The 17046-nt window shown below is 34.7% G+C and overlaps 1 protein-coding gene across 5 annotated transcripts in view; it reads right to left on the minus strand.

Annotated features, from left to right (window-relative positions):
* Positions 1–17046, minus strand: part of Tmem232 (transmembrane protein 232) — a 266848-nt gene that overhangs the window by 129340 nt on the left and 120462 nt on the right. For all 5 annotated transcript variants that reach the window (XM_047555713.1, XM_047555717.1, XM_047555714.1 and 2 more), the window contains one exon: positions 13923–14101. In XM_047555713.1, the coding sequence (XP_047411669.1) occupies positions 13923–14101 (179 nt within the window). The remainder of the gene's footprint in view (positions 1–13922; positions 14102–17046) is intronic.

Genomic DNA, 17046 nt, shown 5'->3' on the forward strand with positions numbered 1-17046 from the left:
TATGCAGCTCTCAAACATAAAATTCTTACTGTTGAAAACAATTACCCCAAAACTCAGAGGCTTAGAACAACCATTAGTTTCTCCCAACATTCGGCAGGCAGCAGTTTGAGCTGGGCACAGCAGAATAGATCTCTTCTCACTGGGCTCATTCAGGGAGGAGGGGACTGGGTTAGTTAGGATGGCTTTTCCTGGTTCCATAGTTTTCCTCATCTTCCAACTGGATCATGGGCTTTTTTGACAGGGCAATTGCAGGGTTCCAAGAGAACAAGAAATAGCAGACCTCAATGCATAAGTGTGTTTAAAATCACTGCTTGTGTAAGATTTACTAGTGTCATATTATCCAAACAAGTTGCATGGTCAACTCAAGAATTGGAATGTGGACAAAATGATGTAAGATAGAGGGAATCTTGAATAAACTGGGAATGACTACTCTAAAAATATATTATATGTTCCAAACAAGTCATTCATTACTGTACAGGAGTTTCATCCAACATTAAGAACCAAACAATTAAAATTCAAGTATATCCAACAATTTTCCACAAAACTAATTCTTCCAGCTTAGGATTTCTATTTCTAAGAAACCACCTAAATCACCACATTACATTGGTAATTCAAACGTATCTTTCTTCAAGTGTATCGCCCTCTACTGCTCAATCTCAGGGAAGTCAACTAGGCAAGTCCACTGCTATGTCTGATTGACAACTTTGTTTTACAGTGTTCTCACTTCTACTTGGCTCAGGACATGTAGTTATCTGAGAGATGTTCTCTTTGAGAATGTCACCTTTCTTCATTGACTCATAATTTTAGTTTTTGAAACACATATTATTTGAAGATGATAATTAATTTTTTGCTAATATAAGGAAAATTTAGTGACTAAACATCTATCTGAGCTTCTTTTGCATGCCATGAATTTTGATGGGCCTAGTCATATATGCAATGTTCCAGCCATATACATATATAGTTATTCTTTATTTTTGGAGGATGTGTCATCTACATGGAACCTAAAAACTGTAAAAGTCACTTTTTTGTCTTTTCTTTTTCTCTTACATAGAATTAAGCAAGGTTGAATTGATTTAGTAAGTACTCAATAGAGATAATTATTTCATATTTTTTACAATTTAGGTGAAAACTTTCATGTAATCTCTTACTCCAAATGTAGTGTCTTATATTAAGAGAATTCAAAATAAATCAAATAGTACTTCAAAGTCACCAGCCAGACACTGTACCATTTACATTTTGAATCAAATACTTTATTGTTTAGTAATTCAATGACTCTAATTCTAGCTGACTTTTATATAAGATAGGTCTAGAGTGAATTGTCTCTTAGTCTATCTAATGCAAATTAAGCTTATTTCTTATGTATTAAATATGTATAGGCCTAAATTAATATAACTGCTTTTAGAAATTTCTAATTTAGATTTTTCTCTGAGGAAAACTTGTCTCTGCCACCCATTTACTATTTAAAATGAATGAAAACATTTTTTAAAAGTCTTATTAAGCATTGAAAACTAATTAGCACACATAGTGGTTATGCTTTTGTTTATTCTTTTATTCTCAGTGCTTACTGCTTGAGTAATGAGTTCTTTGCCTGCATCTAATATCTAAAATATATTTGGTATGTCTGATTGACTTTTGAATTTCAAATGTAATTATCTATAGATATTTACTAAAATCTTGAAGAATGAAGAACATCTTATGCCAAACGAGTGGCCCAGAAAATAGACATATAAATAGAACTCTAATTATAGAAATAACAAATTTGAGTAATTTTGTTGAGGTATAGTATAATCCATTTTTGGTATGAGATGGCATATAAAAACAGATGTAATCAGAGAATAATATCAATAATTGAAAAAATCATAGAAACAAACTAAAAAATAAAATAGGGATGTGGGAGACAAATACATGCCATTCTCTTTTCCCATTAGAAATTGGTCAAAAATTTGACTCTTGTTATTTTAAGCTCCAGGAAACACTTATATAAAATCAGTAAGGTTCAGAGAGTACATGAAACTAAGGAGAATTTATTTCCTTAACTCTAGAAAAGGGGATATTTGGTGATACAGTGGCCATCACCACAACAGGTCTAATCATTTTCTTTTTCTGAATTCTCAATCCAAAAGGAAGGCTAAAAACTGAAACACGGTTACATAAAAGAAAGTCCATTACATTAAATAAAAACACTGGTTCAAGTGAGCAGCCCTCTGATTGTCAACTCTGTTCCAAGGAAAAAAAATCAGAATATTGAGAGAAAATGATGAGTTTGATTTTAGATTGTCCTCCTTAAAAAGAGTATTATTCCAAATCATGATCAAACAGTAAAGAATTTAAGGTTTCCTTTTCTACTAAGACTCTAGAGTATAGATTATCTGCATTGTCATCCACAGGCTTTGAGAACACATTGGCAGAATGAATTAATCAACTGCCCTTTCTACCCATTAACATTAATTGTACCCTAACATTAATTATGAATGGAAAATAGATCATTAAGAATATTAAGAAAATTGAATCTGTGAAAGCTAGAAAGAACTGAAAATATCAATGACAGAGAAAAAGGATTCCTAAGATGACAACAAAATTATCCTGCCTCAAATGAAGACACAAAGAAAAAAGATTGGGGGGTATGAAAAATTGTGGAATGAAACAGACATCATTACCCTATGTACATGTATGATGACATGAATGGTATGAATCTACATTGTGTACAACCATAGAAACGAAATGTTGTACCCATTTGTGTACAATGAAACAAAATGCAGTCTGTAAAAAATTTTAAAAATAAATAAATAATTTAAAGAAAAAGAAAAATATAGATTCATTTAATAATAATGGGTTGAGTCCAAAATGCAGGACAGGAGATTAGGAGTCTGTATAAAGTTGTAAAATAGGGCTACATTCTAAAGCTTGTGGTACAAATCTTTCCCTTTTGTGTTTGAATAAACATCTCAGTATATCTAAAAAAAAAAGAAGAAAAATTATGTAATTTTAAAATATTGTAGGATGCCATAAAGCATCACAAAGTCATATTTGTACTTTCTGAAGAAAATGTATGTTGTCATTCAATCAGAACTAGAAAAACCAAGAAATTGTAAAATATGTTTTTAACTTTGAGGAGGACTTTGATGTGGGTGAGTCCAGATTTGCATCTTGTCTAATGCTGAATAGGAAAACTTCTAAGTTAGATAACTAAATAATTTATTATATAAATTGAAATAATTTTGAAAGTCAATCCATGGCTAAGAAGAAAATTATGTAAGACCCATGCTAACCTGAGCAATTTGGGGCTTAAATCTCCAAGTTCAGAAAAAAAAAATCACTACCCATAAACCACCTCTTCTCTTTAAACTTTAGACAGTGCTAAGAGCTGACCCTGCAGAGATCCATATAGCTAGCCATTCCCATTACCTAAGATAAAATTTGAAGGACCATGAGAATTTTTACACATAGCATTCAGCCATTTTTAAATCTAAAACTAAGAATAATGGAGCACTATAAAAAACATACTAGTACCAATCAGGTTTTTCCTCATCTATTTTGGAAACAGATAAATAAAGCCATTTGTGGGATTCCCAAAACATACCTATGTCCCAATGTTGTCAAATTTTCTCGAGCCTGTTGTTTTACACTTTCACAACAACTTGAAGACTGTCCAGTTAGCAAAAACAGACAGAAACCATTACAAAAGAAGATTTCATCAATTTCTCTGGAGTCTAGTTATTCTTTACTACCTCAAAATATTTTTCAGCATTATCTTTAATTTCTTCATCTGAAAATACCAACATATACTGTTGAATCTTTTTCTGTTTTTCAAAAATTTCCTTCTACCATAGTTCCATTATAGCAGTTTAATAATAAATCCTATTTTTAGAAATATTTTAGAAGTAAAATACTTCAGAGTATAATAACTTTCATCTCAGTGTCTTTTTATTTCTTTTTTTTTCTTTTTTCTATTGTAAACAAATGGGGTACAACTTGTTTCTCTGCACATGAAGTAGAGGCATACCATTTGTGTAATTGTACATTTACAAGGGTGATGGTGTTTGATTAATTCTGCTGTTAATTTTCCTTCCCCCTACCCCTGCTACCCCTTTTTTCCCTCTATACAAGTCCCTCCTTCCTCCATTCTTACCAGCCTCCCACCCCCCATTATGTATCATCATATGCTTATCAGCGAGATCATTCTTCCTTTGGTTTTTTGAGATTAGCTTATTTCACTTAGCATGATATTCTCCAACTCCATCGATTTGCCTGCAAATGCCACAATTTTATTATTTTTATGACTGAGTAATATTCCATTGTACATATACCACAGTTTCTTTATCCATTCATCCATTGAAGGGCATCTAGGTTGGTTCCACATTCTGGATATTGTGAAATGAGCAGCTATGAACATTGAAGTGGCTGCATCACTGTAGCATGCTGATTTTAAGTCCTTTTGGTATAGGCCAAGGAGTGGGATAACTGGGTCAAATAGTGGTTCCAGTTCAAGTTTTCTGAGGAATCTCCACACTGCTTTCCAGAGTGGCTGCACTAATTTCCAAACCCATCAGCAATGTATGAGTGTATCTTCTATCCCACATCCTTACCAACATTGATTTTTGCTTATATTCTTCATAATTGCCATTCTAATTGAGGTGATATCAAATCTTAGGGTAATTTTGATTTGCATTTCTCTTATTACTTGAGATGTTGAACATCTTTTCATATATCTGTTGATTGCTTGTACATCTTCTTCTGTGAAGTGTCTGTTCATTTCCTTAGCCCATTTGTTGATTGGGCTATTTGTATTCTTGGTGTCCTTTTTTGAGTTTGTTATATATTCTGGAAATTAGTGCTCTATCTGAAATATGAGTGGCAAAAATTTTCTCCCACTCTGTAGGCTCTCTCTTCACATTACTGATAGTTTCCTTTGCTGAGAGAAAGCTTTTTAGTTTGAATATATCCCAGTTAATGATTCTTGCTTTTATTTTTTGTGCTATGGGAGTCATGTTAAGGAAGTCTGATCCTAAGCTGACATGTTGAAGATTTGAACTTACTTTTTCTTCTGTAAGGTGAAGGGTGTCTGGTCTGCTTCCAAGGCTCTTGATCCATTTTGAGTTGAGTTTTGTGCAGGGTGAGAGATAGGGGTTTAGTTTCATTCTGCTACATATGGGTTTCCAGTTTTCCCAGCACCATTTGTTGAAGAAGTTATCTTTTGTCAATTACATGTTTTTGGCATCTTTGTCCAGTATGAGAAAACTGCATTTATTTGTGTTTGTGTCTGTGTCCTCTATTCTGTACCATTGATCTACCTGTCTATTTTGGTGCCAACACCATGCCACTTTTGTTACTATTGCTTTGTAGTATAGTTGAAGTTCTGGTATAGCAATACCCCCTGCTTCACTCTTCCTGCTAAGGATTGCTTTAGCTATTCTAGGTTTCTTATTCTTCCAGAAGAATTTCATGATTGCTTGCTCTATTTTTGTGAGGTACGTCATTGGTATTTTAATTGGAATTGCATTGAATCTGTATAGCACTTTTGGTAGTATGGTCATTTTGACAATATTAATTCTGCCTATCCAAGAACATGGGAGATCTGTCCATCTTCTAAGGTTTTCTTTAATTTCTTTCTTTAGTGTTCTGTAGTTCTCATTGTAGAGATCTTTCACCTCTTTTGTGAGATCGATTCTCAAGTATTTTCTTTTTTTTGATGCTATTGTGAATGGGGTAGGTTTCCTAACTTCTCTTTCTGAGGATTCATCACTTATGTATAAAAATGCATTGGATTTATGAGCATTGATCTTATATCCTGCTACTTTACTAAATTCACTTATAAGTTCTAAAAGTTTTCTGGTGGAATTTTCTGGTTCCTCTAAATATATAATCATGTCATCAGCAAATAGGGATAGTTTGAGTTCTTCTTTTCCTATTCATATCCCTTTAATTTCTTTGGTCTGTCTAATTGCTCTGGCTAGAGTTTCAAGGACAATGTTGAACAGACGTGGTGAAAGAGGGCATCCTTGCCTTGTTCCAGTTTTTAGGGGGAATGATTTCAGTTTTTCACCATTTAGAATGATTTTGGCCATGGGCTTAGCATAGATGGACTTTACAATGTTAAGGAATGTTCCCACTATCCCTATTTTTTCTAGTGTTTTGAGCATGAATGGGTGCTGTATTTCATCAAATGCTTTTTCTGCATCTATTGAAATAATCATGTGATTCTTGACTTTAAGTCTGTCAACATGGTGAATTACATTTATTGATTTCCAGATGTTGAACCAACCTTGCATCCCTGGGATAAAACCCACTTGATTGTGGTGCACTATCTTTTAAATATATTTTTGTATGCAATTTACTAAGATTCTGTTGAGAATTGTTGCGTCGATGTTCATTAAGGATATTGGTCTGAAATTTTCTTTCCTCGATGTGTCTCTGTCTGGTTTAGGTATCAGGGTGATATTAGCTTCATAGAATGAGTTTAGGAGGGTTCCCTCCTCTTCTATCATGGAATACTTTGAGGAGTATTTGAATGAGCTCTTCTTTAAAGGTTTTGTAGAACTTGGCTGAGAATGCATCTGGTCCCAGACATTTCATTATTGGTAGGCTTTTGATGACTTCTTCTATTTCATTACTTGAAATTGATCTATTTAAATTGTGTCTGTCCTCCTCATTCAGTTTAGGTAATTCATATGTCTCTAGAACCTGTTGATGTCTTCGAGATTTTCTATTTTGTTGGAGTATAGATTTTCAAAGTAGCTTCTGATTATGTTTTGTATTTCAATCGTGTCTGTGGTGATATTTCCCTGTTCATTCTGAATTTTAGTAATTTGAGTTTTCTCTCTTCTCTTTGTTAGTGTGACTAAGGGTTTATCGATTTTGTTTATTTTTTCAAAGAACCAACTATTTATTTTGTCAATTTTTTGTATTGTTACTTTTGTTTCAACTTCATTGATTTCAGCTCTGATTTTAACTATTTCCTGTCTTTTACTACTTTTGGTGTTGGTCTGTTCTTCTTTTTCTAGGGCTTTGAGCTGTAGAGTTAGGGCTTTTATTTGTTGATTTTTTTTTCTTCTTTTATTGAATGTGCTCCATGAAATAAATTTACTCTAAGTACTGCTTTCATAGTGTTCCAGAGATTTTTATATGATGTATTTTTGTTCTTGTTTACCTCTAAGAATTTTTTTATTCCCCCTAATGTCTTCTGTTATCCATTCATCATTCAATAGCATATTATTTAATCTCCATGTGTTGGAGTAGTTTCTGTTTTTTATTCTGTCATTTATTTCTAATTTCAATCCATTATGATCTGATAAAATACAAGGTAGTATCTCTATCTTCTTCTATTTGCTAACATTAGCATTGTGACCTAATATATGGTCTATTTTAGAGAAGGATCCATGTGCTGCTGAGAAGAAAGTTTATTTGCTCTTTGATGGATGGTATATTCTATATATGTCCATTAAGTTACAATTATTGCTTGTGCTGTTGAGATCTGTGGTTTCTTTGTTCAATTTTTGTTTGGAATATCTATCCAGTGGGGAAAGAGGTGTGTTAACAGCACCTAGTATTATTGTGTTATGGTCTATTTGATTTCTGGAATTGAGAAGGATTTGTTTGACGTACATGGATGAGCCAATGTTTGGGGCATAGATATTTATGATTGTTATGTCTTGCTGATTTATGCTTCCCTTAAGCAGTATCTTTATCCCTTCTGACTAACTTTGGCTTGAAGCCCACATTATCTGATATGAGGATGGATACTCCGGCTTTTTTGCTGAGTCCATGTGCACGGTATGTTTTTTCCCATCCTTTCACCTTTAGTCTATGGGTATCTCTTTCTATGAGATGAGTCTCTTGCAGGCAGCATATTGTTGGATCTTTCTTTTTAATCCAATCTGCCAACCTATGTCTTTCAATCGATGAGTTCAGGCCATTAACATTCAAGGTTATTATTGAGATATGATTTGTATTCCCTGTCATTTGGCTCATTTTTGTTTTTTTTGACATGACTTGGTTTCTCCTTTATTTGGCTATTCCTTTAGAGTAGTTCCTCCCTTTGCTGATTTACATCATTGTTTTTTATCTCTTCCTCATGGAATATTTTGCTGAGAATGTTCTGCAGTGCTTGCTTTTTTTAAATTCTTTTAGCTTTTATTTTTCATGGAAGGATTTTATTTCATCATCAAATCTGATGGTAAGTTTTGCTGGGCATATGATTCTTGGTTGGCATCTGTTTTCTTTCAGAGCTTGAAAAATGTTGTTCCAGTCCTTTCTAGCTTTTAGGGTCTGGGTTGAAAAATCTGCTGATATTCGTATTGGTTTCCCCCTGAATGTAATTTGATTTTTTTCTCTCGCAGCCTTTAAAATTCTCTTTATTTTATATGTTAGGTATTTTCATTACAATGTGCCTTGGTGTGGGTCTGTTGTAATTTTGTATATTTGGAGTCCTATAAGCCTCTTGTATTTGATTTTCCATTTCGTTCTTCAGATTTGGGAAATTTTCTGATATTATTTCATTGAATAGATTGTTCATTCCTTTGGTTTGTTTCTCTGTGCTTTCCTCAATCCCAATAATTCTTAAATTTGTACTTTTCATGATCGCCCATAATTCTGTAGATTCTGTTCATGATTTCTTACCCTCTTCTCTGTTTGGTCAACTTTGATTTCAAGATTAAATATTTTGTCTTCAATGTCTGAGGTTCTGTCTTCCAGGTGTTCTATCCTATTGGTTATGCTTTCTATGGAGTTTTTAATTTGGTTTATTGTTTCCTTCATTTCAAGGATTTCTATTTGTTTGTTTGTTTGTTTTCAGTATCTCTACCTCTTTTTTGAAATGATCTTTTTATTCCTGCATTTGCTCTTTTAACTGTTGATTGGTGTGATCATTCAAAGTCTGCATTTACTTTTTCATCTCATTGTTTGCTTCTCTGATCATTTTAATTATTTACATTCCTAACTCCCTTTCTGACATTTCTTCTACCATGCTGTCATTGGATATTATTGATGTAGCATCTAGATTTGTTTGGGACATTTTCTTCCCTTGTTTTCTCGTATTGCTCAGGTATCTACCCCTGTAGTAGTGAAACTCTATTGACTTATAGTGTCCCTGTAGATTTCCAATAACTTGCCTCCTAGCCTTCAGTAGCCTGAAGTCTTGGAAGAACTTGATAATGCAGTAATAAACAAAGAAGCTGCCCTTCTGGGGGTGGTGGCCTTCAGGTGGGGTATATTTCCTGCTAGTGGGAAAAGGCATGTCCACTTGTTGACCAATGGTCAGCCAAAGGGGGACTAGACTGCAGGCTGGGGCATGGCTGGTGTGGGCCTGTATCTCTGGTTCTACTTGGTGGGAAAGCCTTACCTGGCAGGAAAGACTCAGCCAGTGAGGAAGTCTCGCTGGGCAGCTTTCCTTTGAGAAGTTCCCTTCATTCCAGAACTACCACCTGGGCTAGGCAGCCCTCCTCTTTGATGTTCTCAGGAGTCAGGAACTACCAACTGAGCTAGGAATCCTGGCCCTGCCAGGACTCTGTCTCTGAGCAGCCCTCGTCTGCGACGTTCCCTGGGGACCTGACCTACCGCCTGGGCCAGCCTTCCTCTGAGAAGCTGCCTGCAGTTCAGTCCTGCCATCTAGGCCTGGGACCCTCGCTCTGCACCAAAGCCTTTCGTTGGGTGGCCCTCCTCTATAATGCTCCCGGTTGTCTGGGTTCACAGTTCCAGCAGGGGAGTCTCACTGGGCACTGTACTCCACAAAGTTCCCTGCGTTCAGGGACTACTTCCCTGTCCGGGGAGCCTCGCCAAGTGGGAGAGTCACCTGTCGGCTCTGAATTCGTCTCGAGTCTCTCAATACCTCCTCTTCTTGAATCCTGAGTTCTGTCAAAGGGCCTCCTGTCTCCTGTAGGTGTCTCAGAAAGGGAGCCGCCCTTCCGATGATGATGGCCACACCCTCAGGAATAATTCAAAATGCCTGCACCAGCCTCCAAAGAAGCTGGGGAGCCCCAGCGAGGGTGCACTGAGTCAGCACTGAGGCAAGTGCAGTGTCCCTTAGCAGTAGGGTGTCAGGCAGGCTCAGCAATGGCATCCAACCTCTGTGTAAGGATTGGGAGGGCTCAGCGATCACCTCCAACCTTGGTGTGGGGGTCGGGCAGGCTGCTCTTTTTATTTCTTTAGAAAAAACTTTAAGTGCTTTATAATGTTGACTTAATCATCACAGGCCTAGTACTATATACTATTATTAAGTTTTACTTTCAAAGAGTGAAACTGAGTCACAAAGATGCCCAAGGTCCCCTTTCTACTGTGGTAGATCTGCCATGTGCACCCAGGTGACCTACCGCTAGGTTCTGTGTTCTCCATCAGTTCTCTGCCTCCTGGGTTACCTTCAGTAACTAACTTTGTCTTTGATTACTGTATTTCACTGCATAATCTTCACCTCTGCATTAACATATATTTACTAGTATACCATTCATTCTAATCTTGCCCCAAAGGCAGTTTAGTAATAAACGATTTTTTAAAAATACTGGCACTTTTTTTTTTTTAAAGTTTCACTTAATTGTCACATCCCACATTTTTGCAAAAAAAAAAAATGGCAAAAAGTGTGATGATTTTGCAATGAAATATTATAGCATTAGTGCCCCTGAGCACCCTTTGCAAAAATAAGAAAACTAAGATTGAGACAAATAATTTGTCCAGGTCCAAAGTGACTATGTTGAGTTGGGATTTAAATTCCATTATTTTGTCTCTGTCCCTGAATGCTTTACTAGTCTAATCTAGTACTATGGTGTGGCAAACATGGTCACATTTTTCTGTTACTGGTCAACATAATTCAATTATTTTTCACATATAAAGGCAGAGATTAGCCCATCAAGAACAAAGGTAAATTACAGTGATAATAATGAATACTTTAATATTGCTTTTCATCAATCTTCTTAGAAAACCATTCATTGTAACAATATTTGAAATACATTAATTAGAATGTAGTTGTACAATGATAATTTTATAATTATTTTACAATTACTTTCTAACAGTTATATTCCCTTTACTCCTGTGAATTTTAACTGATAAATGTTTATTTACCTTTTTCTATTATTTCACCTACTATACAAATAGATTGTATATTTTTTTAATGTTTAGTGTATTATTGTTTTATCTTTCTTAATATCTCCCACTTTTTTTTTTTTTTTTTTGGACACTCAAACCATTTCCAGAAGCCCATCTTCTGTCTTCCTGTAGCCCATCTTACCTCTTCCTAGGCATCCTTATGTCTTGCCTTTCTCTTCTTCATTTCTCAAAGCCTGCATACAGTGGCCTTCCTGATCTCTTAACACAGTAAATTAATTCTTGCCTCAGAGCTTCTGCAGTCCTCTCTGCAGAATTTACTGTTTGGTTTTTTTTTTTTTTTTTTTTTTTTTTTTTTTTTTTGTGGCTATTTCCCTCTCACTGTGTAATTCTTGCAAATGCTGTCATCTTGGAGAGTCTTCCCTGAGGCTAAGTCATCCACCCTCCCCACCTCATCATATTCCAGTGGTTTTGCTCTATTTTATTTTCTTTATAGTAGCTATCATCATTTGATAATTATATTTTAATTTGTTGAGTTACATTTTAAGTGTGAGTTACCCCAAACCCAACTCTGTTATAATTAAGAGTATATATATCTGCTCTTTTTGGGGGGAAGGGGAGTTACCAGGGATTGAATTCAGGGGTACTTGACCACTGAGCCACATTCCCAGTCCTATTTTGTTTTTTATTTAGAGACAGGGTCCCACGGAATTCTTAGCACATTGCTTTTGCTGAGGCTGGCTTCAAACTTGCAAACCTCCTGCCTCAGCCTCTGGAGCCGCTGGGATTATAGGCAGAAGCCTAAAACAATGGCTAATGCTTAAAAATAGGTTGTCATTTCTCCTTGTTATTAATATTATTTATCAAGGCATGTTTTAATGTCCAAGTTTTACTGATTTTAATGATTATTTTTATTTTTAATATACTTTTGTTATTAATTTTTAAATATTAAATTTAATCATTAAAGATGATCAATATTTCTTTTAATGTTTAAAATAAACTTACTTGTAATTATTAGTTAAATATATAAAATGAACATCTACTAAGGGTATCAGCATATAGCATTGAAAGAAGCTACTGTTTAGGGGCAAGGGAGGTATGGGGAAGTTTGATCAATGGGTAATAGTTATATAGGAGCAAGGAGTTCTGTGTGTGCTATTGTGCAATAAGGTAACTACAGATAATAATATTGTCCTGTATATTTCAAAAAGTTACAAGAAAGAATTTGGCATATTTTCATCAAAAAGAAGTGACACTATTTTGATAAGATAGACATGTTCAACCTGATTTAAATATTATACAATGTACATATGTATCAAGATATCCTATCTTTCCCATTATTATGTTCATTTTTACATTTTTCAATATTGGTTAAAAATAAATTTATCTTAAAATTTAAAAATACTTTTGTGCTTTCTTTACTGAACTATATCTTCAGTATACTATTACTATATTAAAAAAATTGGCATGTGTTTGGGTTCTCTCACAAACTAAAGAATGAGCTTCAAATTTTTTAACTTAGAAACCAGGTGATATGTTCCATTTCCAAACGCATTTGCCAAAAAGGTTGAGAAGACAGGAGAGAGTCTTAGAACTAGAGGGCAAGTCAATAAAGTGATCTTTGCCTTTCCCTATTTATTTTTAATGTTTGTTGAAATCACTGCAGTTAGGACCACTTTTAGCTTTTCTCTGGTCCAGTATGATGAGATGGCTATATGTCCTGGTATTTCTGCCCATTGAATGACAGAATGAAGGGCACACTCAAGAGTGAATGCAGGTCTCTGGATTCCTCATACTGGTAAAAAAAATCATAGAAAAGCCCCTTAACCCTCCTATTTGAATCATAAGCACAGCCCTCCTAACAGCTGTTAACAGGAAGTGGTGAAGGTGCTTCTGCGCATCTCTTCCACTGCCTGCCCTCGCAACAACCCTCATATTAGAGGTAGGTGTTTTGCTCCTTAAAACGTCCATACTTTCCAAGATTCTTCACCAAATATTCTGAAGAAAAAAAAAGAATCAGAACTTGATATCTTATTTCACTCTCATACCTATTGCATGTCTACCAGCTCTTCCCACCAAATTGGAGTTCTGTGGTGGAATCATTCCTTGCTAATGGAGTTTGGTTGAATTTACTTAATTCTGTTTCCATTAAAGGTTTTGGAGGTCTCTTTTTATTCCCCTATCTAGAGCTCAACTGTCTTCAAATGTAGATCAATGTTATGTGGATGCTAACACACAACAAGGGTGGGGATGGGGGAGAATAGAAGTTCAGTGGATTAGACAAAGGGAGAATGAAGGGAAGGAAGGAAGATGGGAATAGGAAAGACAGCAGAATGAATCAGACATAACTTTCCTATGTTCATACATGAATATACCTCCAGTGTAATTTCATATCATGTACAACCACAAGAATGGGATCCTAATTAGAATAAGTTATACTCCTTGTATACATAATATGTTGAAATACATTCTACTGTCATGTATATCTAAGAAGGACAAATTAAAAAAAAAAAAAGAAAACAGCCTAGCAACTTAGAAAAGTGGGCAAAGCACGAAGAAATTTAGTAAAATAAATTTTTTTTTTAAATTAAAAGGGCTGGGGGTGTGGTCTCAGTAGTTAAGTACTCCTGAATTCAATCTTTAGTACCAAAACAAACTAACAAATGAAAAACCACATTATTTGACTATGTATTTTGTTATTTGTTTCCTCAGAAAAATTTAGTCTATAAAATTGTAAAAAAAAATGGAGGGCAATATTAAATTTTAGAAATAGCATTCTCCACTCTGAATGTACAATGCCCACTGAACATGGACATCCCTCTTTTCACAAAGAATTGACCAACAAGGTAACTGAAGATAGAAGCACCAATTTTCTGAGCAGTGTTTTATCTTACCTGGGCTATGTTTATTGCATTTTGGATTCGCTCATCTTTCTCATAATCCTTTGTTATTTGTAATTTTTTCCATATCATGTTTCTAAATCCATCTTGTTCCTCATCATCCCGAAGCTCCCACACCATTTTCACCATGTTATACACCAAACCATAATATCCAACAAAGACCACTCGATCACCTATTGAAACAGAAACATTCTTTGGAAATTTTTGTTTTATTTCCCTTACTGGAGTATGATTATGTGGGGAAAAAAAGAAACCCAATTTTACCAAAATTCATAATAGTATAAAGTCTGAAATTATAAGCTTTGGAAACTTTTGACCCTTCATTGTTTTTACTTCTTTATAACAGCGTGCATCATCTTAACATTCCTAACCATTTGAAAATTTAAACTGAACCTAACTAATACACCTCATAAATTAGAAGATGGATGAGTAAACTGTGAATGACATGGAAAAACAAGTTCTGAAAACTCAAGAGGAATTTGCTTAGGCAAGATGAACATGTAGTCCACCATGGTGAATTTTTATAATAAATCAGGGAAAAAGGAGAAAAATCACTTGCCTTGTAAAACAAAAACAGCAACAAAATAACCAAAGCCTAGTAAACTTGGCACTTGAACCAAGAAGAAAACTTAAAATAATTCAAAAGGCAGAAAGAAATTACTGATATAATTATGATTTGGAAGAAGACTTCTTTTAAATAATAAGGGCATAAATAAATTGAAATAGGAGAAGAGAAAATAGTGAATGCAGAGGAGATTTTAAAAAATCTAAGACACTCATCCCTCTAAAATTTTATGTAGCAATTAGCAATTTATGTATATCATCCACTTTCAAAATATGTATTTGTCTTACAGAAAGGAGGAAGAAGTTTCTATTTATTCTTTATCTTAAATATTTCTTACCTAGCTGTAGTATACTGCTTTGCAGTAATATCCAGGAAAAGACAATTCTGATTTAGCGATAGGTAGAATACATAAGTAAGAGGAATAATGTTATGTAGATCTTACTATCTTTAGAATAACACACTCCTCAAAGGGGAGGAAATCATATGTCAGTCAAAGAGCAATAGGAAAATACTAAGCTTATATGAAGAAAAAGAGCAATAAAATGCTCAGAGAGGAAGGTAGAAGGGTTTAAGGACCCACTAAAATCCACATTGCACTTTTTCTGGAAATCCTGTATATAGTTCTTGTAACATTGAGAATCATCAATAGACTCCTTGAATAAGAATGTAAACACAACTTGGAAAGCTAGATCCTCAACTTTCCCTAATTCAATCTGATGTACTGGGGCTGTCCCCAGTACATGGGGACAAATCATATTGTTATGTGCATGTACAAATATGTATCAACAAATCCCACCATTCTGTAAAACTCTAATGCACCAATAAAAATATCAGAAAATGCAGGTTAATAATAATGATTACAATTATAACTAGCATGCCTGGGAGTACGATCTATATGCCCCAGCTCTGGTCCTCATTATAATCCTGTTATGTAGATCTTATTATCTTTAGAATAAGAAAAGGAAACACATGAACCTCAACTTAGTTTCCTTGCATCAGAGAGCTAATGAGTGAGTGGTTAAAACAAGTGAAGGCCATCTAATCTGTTTCCATGAGGCAGTCTTTCCAACTCAGACAAGTGCTTTCCTTTCCATTACTCACCTTCCATTCCATTCATAAAAAGGAATGAGACTAGAAGGTAGAAAGAGGAACCAAAGAGAAAGCATGTACACATTTTAGAAATGGAGAAGAAAGGCATTAGCTTCCAATCTTAATGTACCTTCTACCCTTTCTATCATTGGTACTTTTAAGAGAGTAGAATCTGCTAATATGAAGCTACAATGAAGCAGCCAGTTCTTGGGGAAATGTGATTTTCTCTTCATAACAATTTCACTAGTTAAAACTGAGGTACTTCAATATTTGACATTATATATAAATGAAAAATACTTCTTTTGAATAATTGGTAATTTTCACTAAAAATGGAATTAATCAAGAAACAAATTTAATTTTAAAACTATTTTCTTTATCCTCAGATGAGAAAGAGATAATCTGTGGTTTCAAGTACCTAGCAAGTCTAGAAGCATAGAATAATTTTTATGGGAATTTATAGAGTAACAGTTCAATGAAAAGGTAATGGAATCAGTCCACCAAAGCAAGGGATCAGTGAGCACTGGAAGAGTGAGGAAGGGACTTCAGGAATTGAGACCTTGTCAGACCTCGTTCAAGAGGTAAACTTGGAAAAAGAGCAGAGGAAGAACACTGGGGATGATTCACCTAGAAAATGTTAGCACTGTGAATAATTACATACTAACTTCCTATTTGTGCTTTCCTCTCCCTGTTTTATCCAGGTTGCTTCACCATTGCTAATCTAGGCTGTGAAAATGACTTTGTAAATCTATCATTTTGCTTCCCTGTTCACAACTTCTCAGTAGCTATTTGTCCCTATGTAAATTCCAAAATTCCAAACATGGCTTGTCTTTCTAGTCTGACATCTTCTGAAATACATCTATTACCACTCTTTCATTGATCCCCAACTTGCAAATAAACTACATTAGGAAAAAATGACTGAAGTTCTTGAATATACACTTAATTCTAACTTCCAACCTTAGTATAAACTATTCCCTTGACTTAATCACAAGTAATTTGGTCCAAAAATATTTTTATATTATACCTGACTTCTATCCATTCTTCTGCATATTTTCACTAAAAAGCCTTCTCTGAATGGTCAGGGTTGGTTAGTAGCTACATTCCTTGTACTTATTGGATTATAACTTATATCATATTATAATTATCTATTTCACCTATAGACTCTACACAATGGGAGGACAGGGATTATATTTTATTCTCTCTTATACCCTTAGCATTTACTATGATGCCTGCAACATAGTAGATCTAATTTATAGTCTGTTGACTGAATAAGTGGAATAGATAGAGTAAAAATGTGTTTCCATTTACCTGGGACTGGGCTTAAAGCACAGAGCTTTCAAGGACAAATGGGAATAGAGCTAAGTAAATCAGAACAGTTGGACCAGTAATTGGGCTCCCAGCAGAGAGGTAGCAGTAAGGATAGTGACAGTAGGGATCTCAAATTGAGCTTGAATGGTGAGTTCTTAT

Source organism: Sciurus carolinensis, chromosome 6 (assembly GCF_902686445.1).
Source record: "Sciurus carolinensis chromosome 6, mSciCar1.2, whole genome shotgun sequence".
NCBI classification, from domain to species: Eukaryota; Metazoa; Chordata; class Mammalia; order Rodentia; family Sciuridae; genus Sciurus; species Sciurus carolinensis.